At 54.1% G+C, this 15,494-nt stretch overlaps 1 protein-coding gene across 1 annotated transcript in view; it reads right to left on the bottom strand.

Moving 5' to 3' along the window:
* MAPK8IP2 (mitogen-activated protein kinase 8 interacting protein 2) overlaps positions 1–15,494 on the bottom strand; it is a 34,550-nt gene that overhangs the window by 13,864 nt on the left and 5,192 nt on the right. The window contains exons 2-3 of the mRNA XM_034430063.3: positions 7,182–7,287; positions 4,767–4,991 (exon numbers count right to left, since the gene is read on the bottom strand). Coding sequence (XP_034285954.2) covers positions 4,767–4,991; positions 7,182–7,287 — 331 coding nt within the window. The remainder of the gene's footprint in view (positions 1–4,766; positions 4,992–7,181; positions 7,288–15,494) is intronic.

Here is a 15,494-nt window from a genome sequence, read left to right as displayed (position 1 = left end):
TCTTGGTGGCCCTAGGGCAGTGTTTCTCAACCTTGGTAGCTTGAAGATGGGTGGACTTCAACTCCCAGAATCCCCCAGCCAGCTGGCTGGGGGATTTTGGGAGTCGAAGTCCACCCATCTTCAAGCTTCCAAGGTTGAGAAACACTGCCCTAGTGCCATGTTTCTGTCGATCAGCCCTTTGGTCAGTACAATTTGGTGCCTGCTTTTTGTGTAAAGAGGAAGTTCCTTGTTTATTCTCCATATTTTCCTTACTTAGCATTTTTTTTATTCCAACTAAAAGAACCCAGTAATTAAAGCCACAAAACTGACTAAGAAGCAGCAGTGAGTTTCTAATCCAGAATCAGTGCTGAATAGGAAGGAGGAAGAATGGTCATTTGTACATTACGTGACAAACATTTGTCTGAAATGGAATAAGGTTTCAATAAAGGAGAATAATTGTAGCTCAGGATTGAAATGAGGTCCTTGGTGCTTTCTGAGCTTGGTGGTTTTCTTGAAAACGTTTCATGACCCAACTAGGTAATGTCCTCAGTGATAGTATAGTTATGGAGTTTCCTGCCTAAGAGGGGGTTGGACTAGAAGTCCTCCAAAGTCCCTTCCAACTCCATGATTCTGTAACTTGGGGTTGGTTTGTCTGATGATATGTTGGTTTGTTTCCTTGGCTGTCCATGATATTCTCAAGCATCTTCTCCAACGCCAAAGTTGGAGGTATCAACACTCTAAAGAATGCTTGCTGAAACTGAATGTGTCTAGTTTAATGAAAATAAGGACCAGGATTGACATGTTATCAGTATTCCAGTATTTGAGGGGCTGTCAGAAAGAAGAGGGGGTCAAGTTATTTTCCAAAGGCCCTGAAGGCAGGACGAGAAGCAATGGCTGGAAACTCATCAAGGAGAGAAGCAACCTGGAATTAAGGAGAAACTTCCTGAGAGTGAGAACAATTAACCAGTGGAACTGCTTGCCTCCAGAAGTTGTGGATGCTCCAACACTGACGGCTTTTAAGAAGAGATTGGACAGCCATTTGTCTGAAATGGTAGAGGGTCTCCTACTCAAGCAAAGGGTTGGGCTAGAAGACCTCCAAGGTCCCTTCCAACTCTGTTATTCTTCCTATCCTGCTTCTTTATTGTAGCTTTGGCTTCTATACAAATCTGTCATTCTACAGATGTGCTGGCTAAAACCTTGGCTGAGTCTTCTTCTGTTGCTGGTCGTATTTCAGTGGGTCTTCCATCGGTTCCTGGAGCCTTCTGGCATTATTAATGACCACAACTCTGGTCTAACTTTGTCTTCTAGGCAGCAGTTCTTGTAAGGAGGACACATCTATGCCCCCCAGCCATGCCCCCCTCCCCCCATGATGCTAGTTTAGCAAGACCAGAGTAGGATCTATGCAATGGAAACGTGTCCATCTGTAAGGTTATTAATACGTTAGGCTTCTTCCAGGTAAACCATGTCCAGTTTGACAGATTCCCCTTCAGCTGTTGGGATCAACCTGGACTCCTTGCATCTGAGCAGTCTTCTAGCTGCTAAGAAAGAGGGGATCAGCCCCCGCCCTGCACCCCCATTTGAAGGGGAGCGCTCCACAATCTTCTCCTGCCTCCTAGGAAGGCTTAGCCTGAAAACGGAGCTTCAGTCGGAAACCAGCTGAAAGTTAACGTATCGGCAGATTAGAAGCCCAGAAGGGGGAGCTTTAATCTCAAGGGGGGGAGGGGATTAGTGATGGGCCTGTGACATAAACGGGAACAAAAATCCCGCAGGAGCTTAAGCAGCCTGAAGGTCAGGGGAGACCAGGCAGCCAGGAAGGGGACCCAGCCGAGGCTTTCAAGGGACCTCGAAGCACCTCAAAAGTGGCCCTAGAGAAGAGTTTCTGTGCTGCGTTGAGAAATGAAGAGGAGCCACTTGGGGTACCAGATAAGCAGCAGGGGAATCGCATTTCTCTGCTTCTTTTGAAGGCTGCCCATTCAAGGCTCTGCGTGGCTTTCAGTGATGCAACCAAATGACTTCTATTCCTAATCATTCTTTTCTATCGTTCCTAAGCCGTCCAGAGTCACTTAGAGTGAGTGGGCAGCCATAGAAATCTTCTAAACAAATAAATAAAATAATTTCTGTCTGGGCTGCTGATCTGTGCAAGTTAACCCATGCTTGGGAGGCACACAGGAGTTGTGGCCGTAGTTGGCACCTATTTGTATGGCTAAGATGGTCAACCATGTTGTATTTCACATTGTATTTTAAATGGTTTTTTAACGTTTGTATTATATGTATTTTATCTTCTGGCTGTTCACCGCCCGGAGTCCTTCGGGAGTAGGGCGGTATATAAATTCAATAAATAATAATAATAATACCGTGGCCCCCCAGATGTCCACCCCAAAGGCCGCAATCCAGCAGTGTCCAGGTTCACTCAGAGGCAGGGACAAAGGCGTTTGGGGCTGAACCTCCTTCAGGTCCTTTTCGGGGCCCTTTCTGGGCACGTGGCCTCTTCAGCCTGAGCAGAGGTGGGGCGTCCAACCAAGAGCAATGAGAAGGAAGGAAGGAAGGAAGGAAGGAAGGAAGGAAGGAAGGAAGGAAGGAAGGAAGGAAGGAAGGAAGGGGGATCCAGGAGAGGCTGTGGGGAGAGCAGCAGTGGGGAGAGAAAACTAGCAGGGCACCAGCCCAAAGGTGAGCCTCTGGCATTGCTCCGGAGGCAGAAAGGGCTTGGGGGAGCCCCAGCCCAAATCTGGCTTCAGACCTCACATCAATTCGGAGGGCTCCTGTGAACTCAGACCACCTCCTGGAAACCATGGGGTGTGATTCAGTGTACAAGACCATTTGTGGCTCAGTGCAGAGGTCTAGCCCAGCCAAAGGACAGCGGGAGAGTCCATCTCCCCTACTGGGAAGACCCTGGAGGTGGGCACCTCCTGTGCAGTTGCCCTCCAGATTGGGACTTGGTAAAGCCAGCTGCCTCGACTGCCCACATGACACACATCCTGTGTCCTCCCGTCCCACCTGGTGGCCTCTGCTTGCATCCCTGCAAGATCAGTCTCTTGGCAGAGGAAGCCCCTCCCCAGGACGTCACTCCCCTGCAGGGCTTCATTGAACTGGTGGGCAGAAGCCCCTCCCCCACCCAGCCAGCCAGTCACTGGCGATGCCCCTGCTTCACTGCCACCTTTTTCAGCAAGTGCTGCACCGTTTAAAAACCCATTTCTGAAAACCAGAGTGGGGATATGTCCCTTTGCTATGTGGGGTACGGGCTGCCTTCAGTGGTCCCACCAAGCCCAATAAATGCAGCTGGACTTACAGTCAATTGGCAGCCCCAGCTGGTTTAACAGAATTGGAAGGGACCTTGGAGGTCGCTGTCACAGGAGACCTATTCTATTTCTGATAGATGGCTGTCCAGCCTCTTCTTGAAAACCTCAGTGATTGAGCCTTCACCACTTCTGGTGGCAAGCTGTTCCACCGTTTAATTGTCCTCACTGTCAGGAAATTCCTCCTTAGTTCCAGGTTGCTTCTCTCCTTGGTTAGTTTCCATCCGTTGCTTCTTGTCCTGGTGCTTTGGAGAAGAGGTGGTCCCCTTCTTCTATGTGGCAGCCCCTCAAATATTGGAAGACTGCTGTCATGTCACCCTCAGTTCTTCCTTTCACTAGATGAGACACACCTGAATCCTGCAAGTGTTCTTCATATATCTTAGCCTCCAGCCCCCTCGTCCCCTTTGTTGCTCTTCTCTGCGCTCTTTCCAGAGTTTTTCTGAACATTGGCATCCTGAGCATACCCTCCCCCTGGCCCCCGTCAGCCGTCCAGCAATCGCCCTCCTCCCGCACCTCCTGCCTCCCCCTGTCTTTTGCCCCACGGAGGGCTGCAGCGGTTGCTGGGGACGCCTCCAAATGCTGGGCAGGGCGCTGCCTTCTCCCAACCCCCGGAGTCCCCAACGGCCTCTGGGGCGCCTCGATTTCTTTGTGCTCGCCCTGAAACCCTCCAGAGTCTGCCGGGGCACCGGAAGTGGAGGGCGCTGCCTCCTTCGCCCTCCCCACAGGCCCTGCACTCTCCCGCCTGCTTTATTCATGATGCAGAAGGGCTGCTGGAGCCGCAGTGCCCGCTAAGTGGGGCAGGAGCCCTGAGGCCCTCACTGCCTGGGGACGCCCTGGGCAGCCTCCTGCACAAAGCAGCTCAGGGTCCTCCCAACCCCCAACCCCACTCGGCCAGCAACCTTTCTGCTGGACGGATGCATCTCTCTTCGTACAGGTAGTCCTCGACTTACGACCACAATTGACCCAAATGTTTCTGCTGTTAAGTGTGTTTTGCCCCATTTAATGACTTTTCTTGCTAAATTTACTAAGTGAATCACTGCAGTTCTTAAGTTAGTAAAACGGTTCTTAAGTGAATCTGGCTTCCCCCTTGACTTCGTTTGTCCGGAGGTCGCAAAAGGGGGTTGCGTGAGCCCCCAGGACACTGCAGCCGTCATAAATGGGAGTCTGTTGCCAAGCATCCCTGAGGATGCTGCAATGGTCATCGGCCCTAGGTCACCTTTTCAGTGCTGTTGTCACTTCGGTCACTAAACAAACAATCGTAAGTCGAGGACTCCCTGTGTAGGAGCCCCTGGGCTTCCCATCCCAAGCTCCATACCGGATGCGCCTTCCAAGCTCATGTCTGAAATCCGACCCAGATGCCCCACCCCCACCCCCCTTTCTGAGAGCAAAGCTGCTTCCCCACTGCCCCCCCCCACCTGGCTGCAGCCCTCTCAGCCTCAGTTCCCCTCCCCGGCCTGGCTGTGCAAAGCCCACGGTGGGTGGGCAGAGCCTCACCTGGGTGCTTGTGACTGTCAAATTGAGGGTGGTGGGACGAAGCTTCTGGGGGTCCTCGGGGGTGGGCGAAGGTATCAGCGACCCCGAAGGGGAGGGGGGTGCCTCTTCCAGCCCCTCCTCTTCTTCTTCCTCTTCATTGTCATCGATCATCTCAAACTCCTGGAAGTCTTCCTGGAAGGTGCAGGTGGGGTGGGGCTGCTCCCCCCTGCCCAGCCCCAAGCAGTCCTGGGTGGAAGCAAAGGAAGATCTTGGCCATGGGGGGGCGGCCCACTGAGCCGGGCCATGAGCAGCTCTGGGCTCAAGGGTCCTGCAGGACATCTCTCAACTGGGCTGGGGGCCCCCTTCCTCAGGAAGGTTGACTGGCAGCATTCACGTCCCACCCACCCCCACCCAGAAGACCCTTTGCACGCCCCCCCCCCCGGCTGTCTTCTGTTTTTAGGCCAAGGGCATTCAGACAAGGGAGGAGGAAACCTTTTCCCTGTGCTGCCAGCAGTCTCACCATTTCTGGTCAGAGGCCGCTGAGGGGGTCTTGTGGTTGGGCCATAGGTGACCAACCCCCCTCCCCACAGGCAAAGGGGCTCAAGCCCAGCCGGCCCCCAAACCACCCACAGACCCTGCCAGGTGGAGGACTGGCCTTGCCAAGAGCTGCCTGGGGGCTGCATCCAGATTGGGGGGCTGGGTCTTCAGGGGAGCAGAGATACAGGCCAGCAAAGGCAGGAAATAGGGAAGGATGGCTCATTTAGGAGCCTCCATCCCTGGGGAGGGAAAGCCTCCCTCCCACTCCTTTGGATAGGAGGTTCAGCAGCAACTCAGGAGGAGGAGGAGGAGGAGGAGGAAGACGGTGGTGGGGCTGGGGGGGCAGGGACTGGATGATAGGGCAAATTGGGTAGGTTTGGTGCACAAAGACCAAATTAGCTGAGAATCCCAAGGAGGATCCCGGCTTCCCCCAAGAGCAGCCCAGGGGCACAAGGTCCCTCTGTCCAGCCTGAGTCTGGCCTTAACAGCACCCAATCTCTTGCAGCCATGGGGAGGCGTGGGAGAAGAACCCAGCTCTTCTCAACCCCCCCTCCCTTGAAGAAGGAACCCAGCAGGAGCCCCCCACCCAGCAGCAATGGGCAACCCACCTTCCTTGGGGAGCCCCCAGGAATTGCATTAACATCCTTCCGTGGGGGTGGGGGGCGGTGGCCGTGCTAATCACTGCCTGACGGGCTGCTTTTTCAGGCAAACAAAGGGGAAATTGGGGTGTGTGTGTGTGTGTGTGTGTGACCTGGCAGGGGGCAGGGTAGGCAGCCACTTTGAATGCAAGAAGGCTGATCTGTCTTGCAGCCTCTCTAGGGGGTCTGGTGCAGGGGTGAAATCTAAAATTTGTTACTACCGGTTCTGTGGGCGTGGCTTGGGGGGGGGGGGGGGTAATGTGACTGGGTGGGCGTGGCCAATTTTTTTTTTTTTACTTTTAAAACCATTTTTTACATGTAAAACCATGTAAAAAAATGCTTTCAAAAGGCTCTGACCATCCCAGCTGAGTTGCCTTTTAAAAAACCCTCTGATGATCAGGCAACTCAGCTGGGATGATGATTGTGCGGCTCAGCTGAGCATGGGGGGCGGGGGCAGGGATTTTTGCTACCGGTTCTCCGAACTGCCCACCGCCATTGCTACCTACTCGCCCGAGCCGGTCCAAACGGGGAGCATGTCACCCCTGGTCTGGTGGGACAGTAGACCCGGCTGCTGGAATCTGTGCTGGTCTTTTTCAAGGATCCCCAAATCATGATGATAATGATCAGAGAGAGAGAGAGAGAGAGATCTGGATTGGCAGGCAGGGAACTCACATTCCTGGGGGGCTCCTGGGGGTCTTTAATGAGGGTTTTCATTTGGGAGAAGGGGGGGCGCTTGGCTCAATGGCCTGGACTGGAGAGTCGGATCCCTCCAAAGCTGATTCAGCCTCCTGGTGGGTCACTTCCCTGCCTGCACCCTGCTCATGGCCTCCCCCGGGACCAACTTGGGTGGGTGGTCTCTGCGTTGAGTCTCAATTCTCTTTTCCTTGTTGCTGCTGTGACCCAAACGTCCAGTCCAGGCAGGGACAAGACCCCACTGACCAGCAGGAGCCCCCCACCCAGGGTCAAGCCAGGCTCCCCACCCCCCACCCTGTCTGCCTCTTTTGAACCAGCAGCTGCCCTTTAAAGAAGAGAGCAGGCGCTCTGCCCCCCTGCCCCCTCCCCCACGGAGGGTCTCCTGGGAGGGTTGATGGTGGATGGACGAAGGCCTGTGGATGGCTCCCGCAAGCAAACCAGCCAGGCTCTCCATCAAGGGGCAGATCCTGCAGCAAGAGGGGAGGTGAACTGCGAGGTCCCCCAGTGCAAAAGGAGAGGGGCAGACACCCCCCCTTGCCAGCCCCTCCCACCCGCCAGCTTCTCTCACCTTCTCATTGTGATCCGAATCATAATTCAGGCCGATGCCGCAATCGTCTGTGATCTCGGACAGGTCCTCATCGTCAAATTCTTCCAGGCTGATGTCCTGGGAGGGTCTACAAGGGAAGCAGGAGGAGACTCCCATGAAGCCCGGAAACCACCGGCTGCCTCACCCTCCCTCCCTCCCTCCTTTCCCTCCCCCCTCCTCACCTGCCAGGGGACCTGCTGGGCCTGGAAAAACAGGCGGCCCTTCGCTCTCCTTCCTGCAATTAGCCTTAATTGCAACAGCTGAGCCGGTGGCTGATTAGGGAGGGGGAGACCCGTTCTCCCTCACCCCCCCCCTCCTTGGGGGACCTCAGAGCCTCTTTTGCTGGAGCAGAAACCCCAACCCTCCCTGGGCATCTCCTGACCTTTGAGGCTCAGCCTGCTTCCTGCCCTGCCCTTGCTACCTCCCCCATGGTGGCTGCCTAAATGGAGAAGGGGAAGCCAAACGTGCCCCTCCAGCACCCATCCTGGGGGAAGTCCACTTAGGCGGAGAGGCTGGTCCAGCGGTGGAAGAGTTAAGCAACCTGATGAGAACATGGTTGTTATGGAAACCGCCCTTTGAAAGCCAGAAATGCTGGCCTAATCTCTACATTCAAATCATGTAACCGAGATGGAAAGCCAGGACTGCAGCAAAAGTCTCCCTCCCCACCCACCCCCAATGTGGCTGGAGTGGGCCAGAGCCCCTGGGAGGCCATTGTCTTGCTTGGAGGAGGCCCTCCGGGGAGGGGTCCACACAAGGCCTTCCAGAGGGTGGGGCAGACCCAGCCGTGCTGGCCAAATGCAGAGAACGAACGAACGAACGGGTCAGTTGGGCATCCTGGGGAGATGCTTCTGCCTTGAGAGAGGACTGAGCCCTTGGGGGCCCAGCGGCTGCTCTGCCCAACCGGCCTGGAGAGCCTTAAAGGGCCAGCTGCAGTTTGGAGGGTCTTGAGAAGCCAGCTGAGATCTCAGGGGAAGCCACCGTTTCTACCAGGTTTCCATTCCCTGGTGCAGCCCCCAGCTCAGCCCAGAGCAGAGCAGCCCTTGGGCTGCAGGCCCTCTGACCTTGGAGGTCAGCTGGAGGAGGATGAGCACGGGGGAGCCCCCTCCCCTCCCCCAGTCCCGATGGAAGGGACCTGCAGTTGGCACAGGGAAGCTGGGTTTGGGCGAGGGGGCCTTTTCTGCCCATCCTCGGGGCTGCTTCAGGTAAGGCAACTTGCCAGCCCACCTGGGAGGGGATCTTGCCCACCAGCCCACCCGTCATGGGTACCCATCTCGACATATTTGCCCTTTCTGGTGGGGCTCATGGCGGCCCCCTCCCTCCGTGGGTGAGAAACCTGCCTCCATCTGGAGCTCTGCTGGACTCTCACGGTTGTGAGTAACACAACTGCCCCCCCCCACCATGGTCTTCCTTGGCCCTTTCCTTCTGCTTGGCTCTTCTGGCCAGTGGCACCGTCTTCAGAGCTCATTGTGTCTGGCAGACGGAGGTGGGCAAGAGTCGCCACTTGCCCAAAACCTGCCACCCCGATTAAGACAAGACCTGTGTCTCTTTCTGCTTCCTCCCGGCTGGGGTCCTTTTTCCTCTCTCCATCTTCCCAGCCATCCCCTCCCAGAAGCCCACCTGCCAAACCCTGGGATTTCTGCCTCATCCCAGCACCAAGAAGCAGGATGAGGTCATCCCTGATACCAGCAATTAACGTTTTCAGCATATCGTGGCTCTTTTATTGTCAATACTGAGACACGTCATCATTTTTCCAGGCCGTGCCCTTCACACAACTCTGAAGTGCTTGGCAGGTGTGCAGGGAGGCGCAGAGGCGGACAGCCTTTCGTCCCCAGGATAAATTAAGGCCTCTGGGTCATCCTTGGAGGGTGGGGTGAGGGAGCAGACCGGCTGATGGTGTTCGATATCTCAGGGGTTGCCACAGGAAGAAGGGGCTCCAAAGCCCCTGAGGGCAGGACAAGAAACACTGGATGGAAACTCATCGAGGAAAGAAGCAACAAAGAACTAAGGAGAAACTTCCTGACATAACAATGGAACAGTGGAACAACCTGCCTTCAGAAGTTGTGAGGGTCTCATCACTGGAGGTCTTCAAAAAGACATTGAATAACCATTTCTCTGAAATGGCATAGGGTCTCCTGCTTGAGCAGGGGGTTGGACTAGATGACCTCCAAGGTCCCTTCCAACTCTGTTATGCTGTTAAACTGAGGAGGATGGAAAAAGGCTCAGGAGTGATGGACATTCATTCTTTAGCAGGAGTGGCTTCGTGAGATCCTGGAAATATTTTTAAATTATTCACTCACTTGGACTATAATCACCCTGAACTGAATTTGAAATACAGGAAGTTTGTTGGGTGCATTAACGGCAGACCATAATCTGGTAGATTTACTGGGCCCTCCAACAACCTTCTCTATTGTCCTGCCAAGCATCCCATCCTGGGAGGGCGGGGGAGGCACCCAGCCCATGAGACACCGGCCAGGCCCAGGTTCCGGGTTCTCTGATTGCTTTCGGAGGCTGGGTGGTTCTCCTGCCCCTTTTATGAGGCTGGCAGGGCGTTGGAACCACTTAAAAATAAAAGGCCTCCTTTGCAAAGCTGAGTAATCATCCTGAAGGTTGAACCGATGCAGAAATGAGGTCCTTGAATCATTGCCAGATCCCAAGTGGGGAAAACCTACATAGTTGCAGAGAGAGACATGAGTGGCCATGTGCAAAGTGCCCTCACTAGTCGTGCTGCCCTTCTCTGTGCCGCCCACAATAGGGAACAAAGAGACCAGCAGCACAGCAGAGGAAGGGGCTGGGGAATTCAGAGGAAGGGGACGTGCTCTTGTGGGGCCACATTTCTGGCCAGATGGGCGTTCCTTGGGGGTAACAGAATAACAGGCTTGGAAGGGACTTTGGAGATCTTCTTGTAGTCCAACCTCCTGCTCAGGCAGGGGACACCATACCAGGGATGTCCAACCTTGGAACTTTAAGACTTGTGGACTTCAAGTCTCAGCATTTCCAAGCCAGCTTTGCTGGCTTGGGAATTCTGGGAGTTGAGGTCCACAAGTCTTAAAGTACTCAAATGTGGACACCCTTGCCCTATTCCACCCCAGACAAATGGCTGTCCAGTCTCTTCTTAAAAACCTCAAGTAATGGAACCCCCTCAACCTCTGGAGGCAGATTGTGCCACTGGTTAATTGTTCTCACTGTCAGGAAATTTCTCCTTAGTCCCAGCTTGATCTCTGCTTGAAAGATGAGGCAAGGGAGTGAACTATAAAGCTGCTTCAGCTGTTTGATTCCTTGGGCAGCAGCACACAGCTCGGGTGGGGAAGCCAGGATGCCCGGGCAAATCCAAGGGTGCCATTGCAGAAAAATAAAAACCCTCCGAAGGGACCTTGGTGATCGAAGCCACATCTGGCTTGGCAAAGCAGTGGGAGGGAAGCCCTTTCCTGGCTTCTCCAGCAGGCCAGTGTGGTGCCTGAGCCATGGGTTGGAGTAGAGCAGGGGTCTCCAAACCTAACAACTTTAAGACTTGTGGACTTCAACTCCCAGAATTCCCCAGCCATCATTGCCACGTTTGGAGAGCTCTGGAGTAGACCAAGGCAGACCCAGACTCAAGTCTGCCCAGAAGTTCTTGGAAGACCCTCTGGGTATTCCCAGCCCAGCTGGATTTAAAGGTGGCTTTAACCAAGGTCAGCACAGCTGCACCGTCTGCAAAGGAGCTGCTCAAGGGCAGGAGAGGAACATGGCCAGAGACTCTTTCTACACCTGGTTCCTGACTGGTGTGGAGGCAGCCGCTCTCCGATGCGGAACTGCTGTGTTTGTCCACCTCCTTCACTGCACTAGCCAAGACGGCGGCCATATTCAGAGCAGCCCACTGGCCGTCCGGCTCAGGGATGCTCAGATGGCCTCCTTGCCTGAGGCTTTTCCCTTCCCCCTCCCTCTCAGAAACCAGAACGGGGGCATTCTGCAAGCAAAGACAGAACCCCAATTTCTGCTCGGTTGCAATTCTATGCTGATTTCAAGGGAAGGGCCATTATTCCAGAACACAAGAAAATGAGGCCTGTCTCAGCTCCGGTGGCTGAACCCAGGTGGTCCTCATCCACCGGTTCTGGGTTGCCTTCTCTGACCTCTGCTTGTTTGCCCTCAGGACTGCGGCTTCCCTCTTCATGGCACTGAGCCACTCTTCTCTGCCCAGGCTAAAGGTATCTGCAGGGGCAGCACCCTGACTTTCAGGGTGGCAGGTGGACCACCAGGTCAGAAATGGACCAGAACACGAGGGGGCGGGCAAATAGAAGGCCATGGCAGCTTGGAGGGAGGGAGGAAAGAAGAGAGACAAGGAGAGGAGAGGGGAAGGGAAGGGGAAAGGGGGAGAGGAGAGGAGAGGAGAGGAGAGGAGAGGAGAGGAGAGGAGAGGAGAGGAGAGGAGAGGAGAGGAAAGGAGAGGGGAAGGAAGGAAGGAAGGAAGGAAGGAAGGAAGGAAGGAAGGAAGGAAGGAAGGAAGGAAGGAAGGAAGGAAGGAAGGAAGGAAAACCAAGCAGGTCGAAGCTTCCCTTGTGGGACCAATTCCCATTTCTGACTTGGGGTGAATTCCTATTTTCTTAGCATGTAATACGTGAGCCAATTTCTCGCAAAGTGCCTGATCCTTATGAGCCCTTGTGATCTGAGTATGTGATCAGGTTTCACAATTTTATTTTTCCCCTGTTCACTTACTCCTTTCCATCATCCCATTAATGTTGCATTTTTAAACAATGCAGAGAGGATGAAGAGGTAATGGACTGCAAGGCAACTGCAACCATTTTAAGAGACTGTAAAGGAGAAAGGGAAGGATGGCTCAGCCTTGGGAGCTGAGCAAGGCCACCATTCCAAACAGCTCCCCCTTGATTCTTTGGGGTGCAAGGGGGCTGCCAGCTTCCCAGACGTTCTTGGAGCATCTGCTTCCCATCCTGGCCCACCTGAAGAGCCAACCAGAGCCCTGATCCGAAATGCACCTGATTCCCAGGAGCTGCTGCATCCTCAGCAATTCTCGCAACAGGGAAATTCAACTGGCACACGGACTTTCAGCCAATGATAATCAGGACTTAAGCTTCACACAGTTGTTTATGTCTGAAAACCCAAAGAATCAGTCACAGCTGCAATTTTATTTGCTGAAACATGCCTTCCTCGGCAGTTGCTCCAAAGTTCAGAGCAGTCCATCCGTTGCAAACACTGAGTTGGTGAGCACCGGGGACCAACCCCTGGGGAGATGGCAAAGCTGCTTTCTCCACCGTGCCCATGTCGAGCGGAAGGGCACCCTGAGACAAAGCCATCTGCCCTGCTGCTGCAGCTTCATGGCAGCACTGACCCCTCCTAACCAGCTGCTGTCTTCAGGGACAAGGGCAGGGGCCCATCCCAGGCTGACCTGGAGCCCGTCCCCATCTGCAGCTGCCAAGGAGAGGCCCTGGACACACCTGGCATGGTGTAGGTGAGCTAGTGAGTCTCCACCTTAGACACGCCCGTGGGTGTTGCTGACCTCCCTGCCTAGGAGGGGCCCGGCTTCTCTGCTCTGGGCTACGAGCACTTCCAAGGGCTTGCCAGGCCCAACGCCCAAGACGACACCGTGAAATCCAGTCCTCTGCTTGCTTGCGCTTAATGGACATAATCTTGCCAGACTAAAGCTACAGTCTTCTAAAATACCAGATATGAGAGATTCTACAGTGTGGCTACTCTGAATTTCTTTCTTCCTCCCCATCCAGCTCGGGTCTGTGCAACCTCTTGCCTTGGGCCCCTCTCTGGAATGGGCTGCCTCCTCCCTGGGAAACTGTGATGCAATTGCCCAGACTCCCCCCCCACCCTTCTCCTTCTCTATAACAAAAGCAGAATGTGGCTTTGAACTCTCAGATTTATTTCAGTTCCCTGGAAGAGCCTGATGGGAACTATAGTAATGACACAGTCCCTCCCATGGGTGCAACTTTAAGCCATCAATTCAGGGGGGAGCACTTCAACCCCTTTTAGCCCCCACACACCTCGGTTGGAATCCATGGGGGAAACCACGGTCCTGCCTCTAGAGCAGGGGTTGGGAACCTTGGACCTGTTATGGCTTGTGGACTTCAACTCCCACAATTCCTGAGCCAGCATGGCAGAGGAATAATTCTGGGAGTTGAAGTCCACAAGTCATAAAAGGGCCAAGGTCCCTCCCCCCCCCCCCGCTCTAGACGCCAGCTGACAAGCAATAATGCTCCACCGGTGCCAACAGAGCGAAGGCTCTGCCAGCCCTGGGGGGGCAGAGGAAAGTGAAGGGCACCAAAACGCCTAGGATGGTGGCAGCCAAATTACCCCTGGCCTTTACAGGACTGCAGCCACCCTTGCAGGGGGGTGGCCAGGAAGAAGAGGACAAGTGCAGCTGACCACACACACACACACACCCAAAAAACCAAGATGCCAATCTTGGTCACCCCAAGAGTCCCCGGGGGAGCATCAAAAGAAGTCCTGATCCAGGAGCCTCCAGCCTCTGTCAAAGATGAAGCTGGGTAGAGCCGGGTCTTGAAGGGCAGACAGAGAGGAAAAGTAGCATGTTCAGAAATGAATTTGTATTTCATTTATTTATAAAATGTATTGGCCGCCTATCTTACCACAGGGTAACTCTGTGGAATCGCCAGGAGAACATTTATTATTTATTTATTTATTTGTTTGTTTAAATTTCTATACCGCCCTTCTCCAATGTAGGACTCAGGGCGGTGAACAGCCAAAGTAAAAACAAGACATACATACAAAACATACAAAATCTAAAAAACTGTTTAAAATAATTAAATATGTTGGCCGTAATTAAAACCATTCCAATTTAAAATCAGTTTAAAATTTGACTCAAGCCAGCCCAGCTAGTTGAAATAAATGGGTTTTCAGGGCCCGACGAAAAATCCGGAGGTCTGTTATTGTACGTAACTCTGGGGGGAGGATGTTCCAGAGGGTGGGCGCCGCCACAGAGAAGGCTCTCCCCCTGGGGGTCGCCAGCCGACATTGTCTGGCGGACGGCACCCTGAGGAGGCCCACTCTGTGGGAGCGAACTGGCCGGTGGGAGGCTATTGGTGGCAGAAGGCGGTCTCGTAAGTACCCCGGCCCTAAGCCATGGAGCGCTTTAAAGGTGGTCACCAACACCTTGAAGCGCACCCGGAAGACCACCGGGAGCCAGTGCAGCTCGCGCAGGAGAGGTGTCACGTGGGAGCGCCTCGTCGCCCCCATAATCCCCCGCGCGGCCGCGTTCTGGACCAGCTGGAGCCTCCGGGTGCACCCCAGGGGGAGCCCCATGTAGAGAGCGTTGCAGTAGTCCAGGCGGGAAGTGACGAGTGCCTGAGTGACTGTGCGTAGGGAGTCCCGATCTAGAAAGGGGCGCAACTGGCGTATCAGGCGAACCTGATAAAAAGCCCCCCTGGCCACGGCCGTCAAATGATCTTCTAAAGACAGCCGTGCGTACAGGAGGACGCCCAAGTTGCGAGCCCTCTCCGTGGGGGCGAGTGATTCACCCCCAATAGCCAGCGATGGCATCAGCTGGCTATATCGGGACGCCGGAAGCCACAGCCACTCGGTCTTGGAGGGGTTGAGTCGGAGCCTGTTTCTCCCCATCCAGGCCCGCACGGCCTCCAGGCACTGGGACATCACTTCAAGGGCATCATTGGGGTGGCCTGGGGTGGAGATGTACAGCTGGGTGTCATCAGCGTACTGATGGAACTCCACCCCAAAGCCACGGATGATCTCACCCAGCGGCTTTACATAAATGTAAACATCCTCTGGGATGGGTTAAATCATGATTTTAAGGCTGTTTCCGGGTTGGCTTCTTTTTAATTATTTTGGAATTCATTGTCTTTTAAAGAGCTGTTTGTTTATTTGTATCAGAGGCACCACAATTAAAGTAAGGCACACTAGAGGACATCAAATTTAAAATATAAAATGCAAGATTAAAGTATGTGCAAATTAAACAGATCTTGCCCAGTAACTAGCAACATTAATTGTGTTCTGTCAGCCAGTGGACCCTGATCGGGACACCAAGGGCAGGTGGAGGTATGTGTTCTGGTCTGAATGTCACCACAATCGCAAAGAACAGAAGCCCCAGATGGCCCCCTAGGTTCTAAAGAGCTGCCTTGGGTAGAAAGTAGGCCAGGAGCTGAGATGCCTAAATATCCCCTTAGAAGAATCCCAATGCCCCCCCTGACCCCCACCCCTCAGCAGCCCAAGGAATTACCAGCCTTGTTTGGGATACTAACTGACCCGGCAAAGCTGCTCCCGTTCCCTCCGGTTGGCAACCTTGACCTGTGCCCGCCTGAACAAGGAATAAGCACTTACCCT

Source organism: Pantherophis guttatus, chromosome 7 (genome assembly GCF_059756535.1).
Source record: "Pantherophis guttatus breed Tessera chromosome 7, ASM5975653v1, whole genome shotgun sequence".
Lineage (NCBI taxonomy): Eukaryota > Metazoa > Chordata > Lepidosauria > Squamata > Colubridae > Pantherophis > Pantherophis guttatus.
The sequence above is the reverse complement of the archived record's forward strand: the minus strand, read 5'-3'. Positions and strand labels throughout refer to the sequence as shown.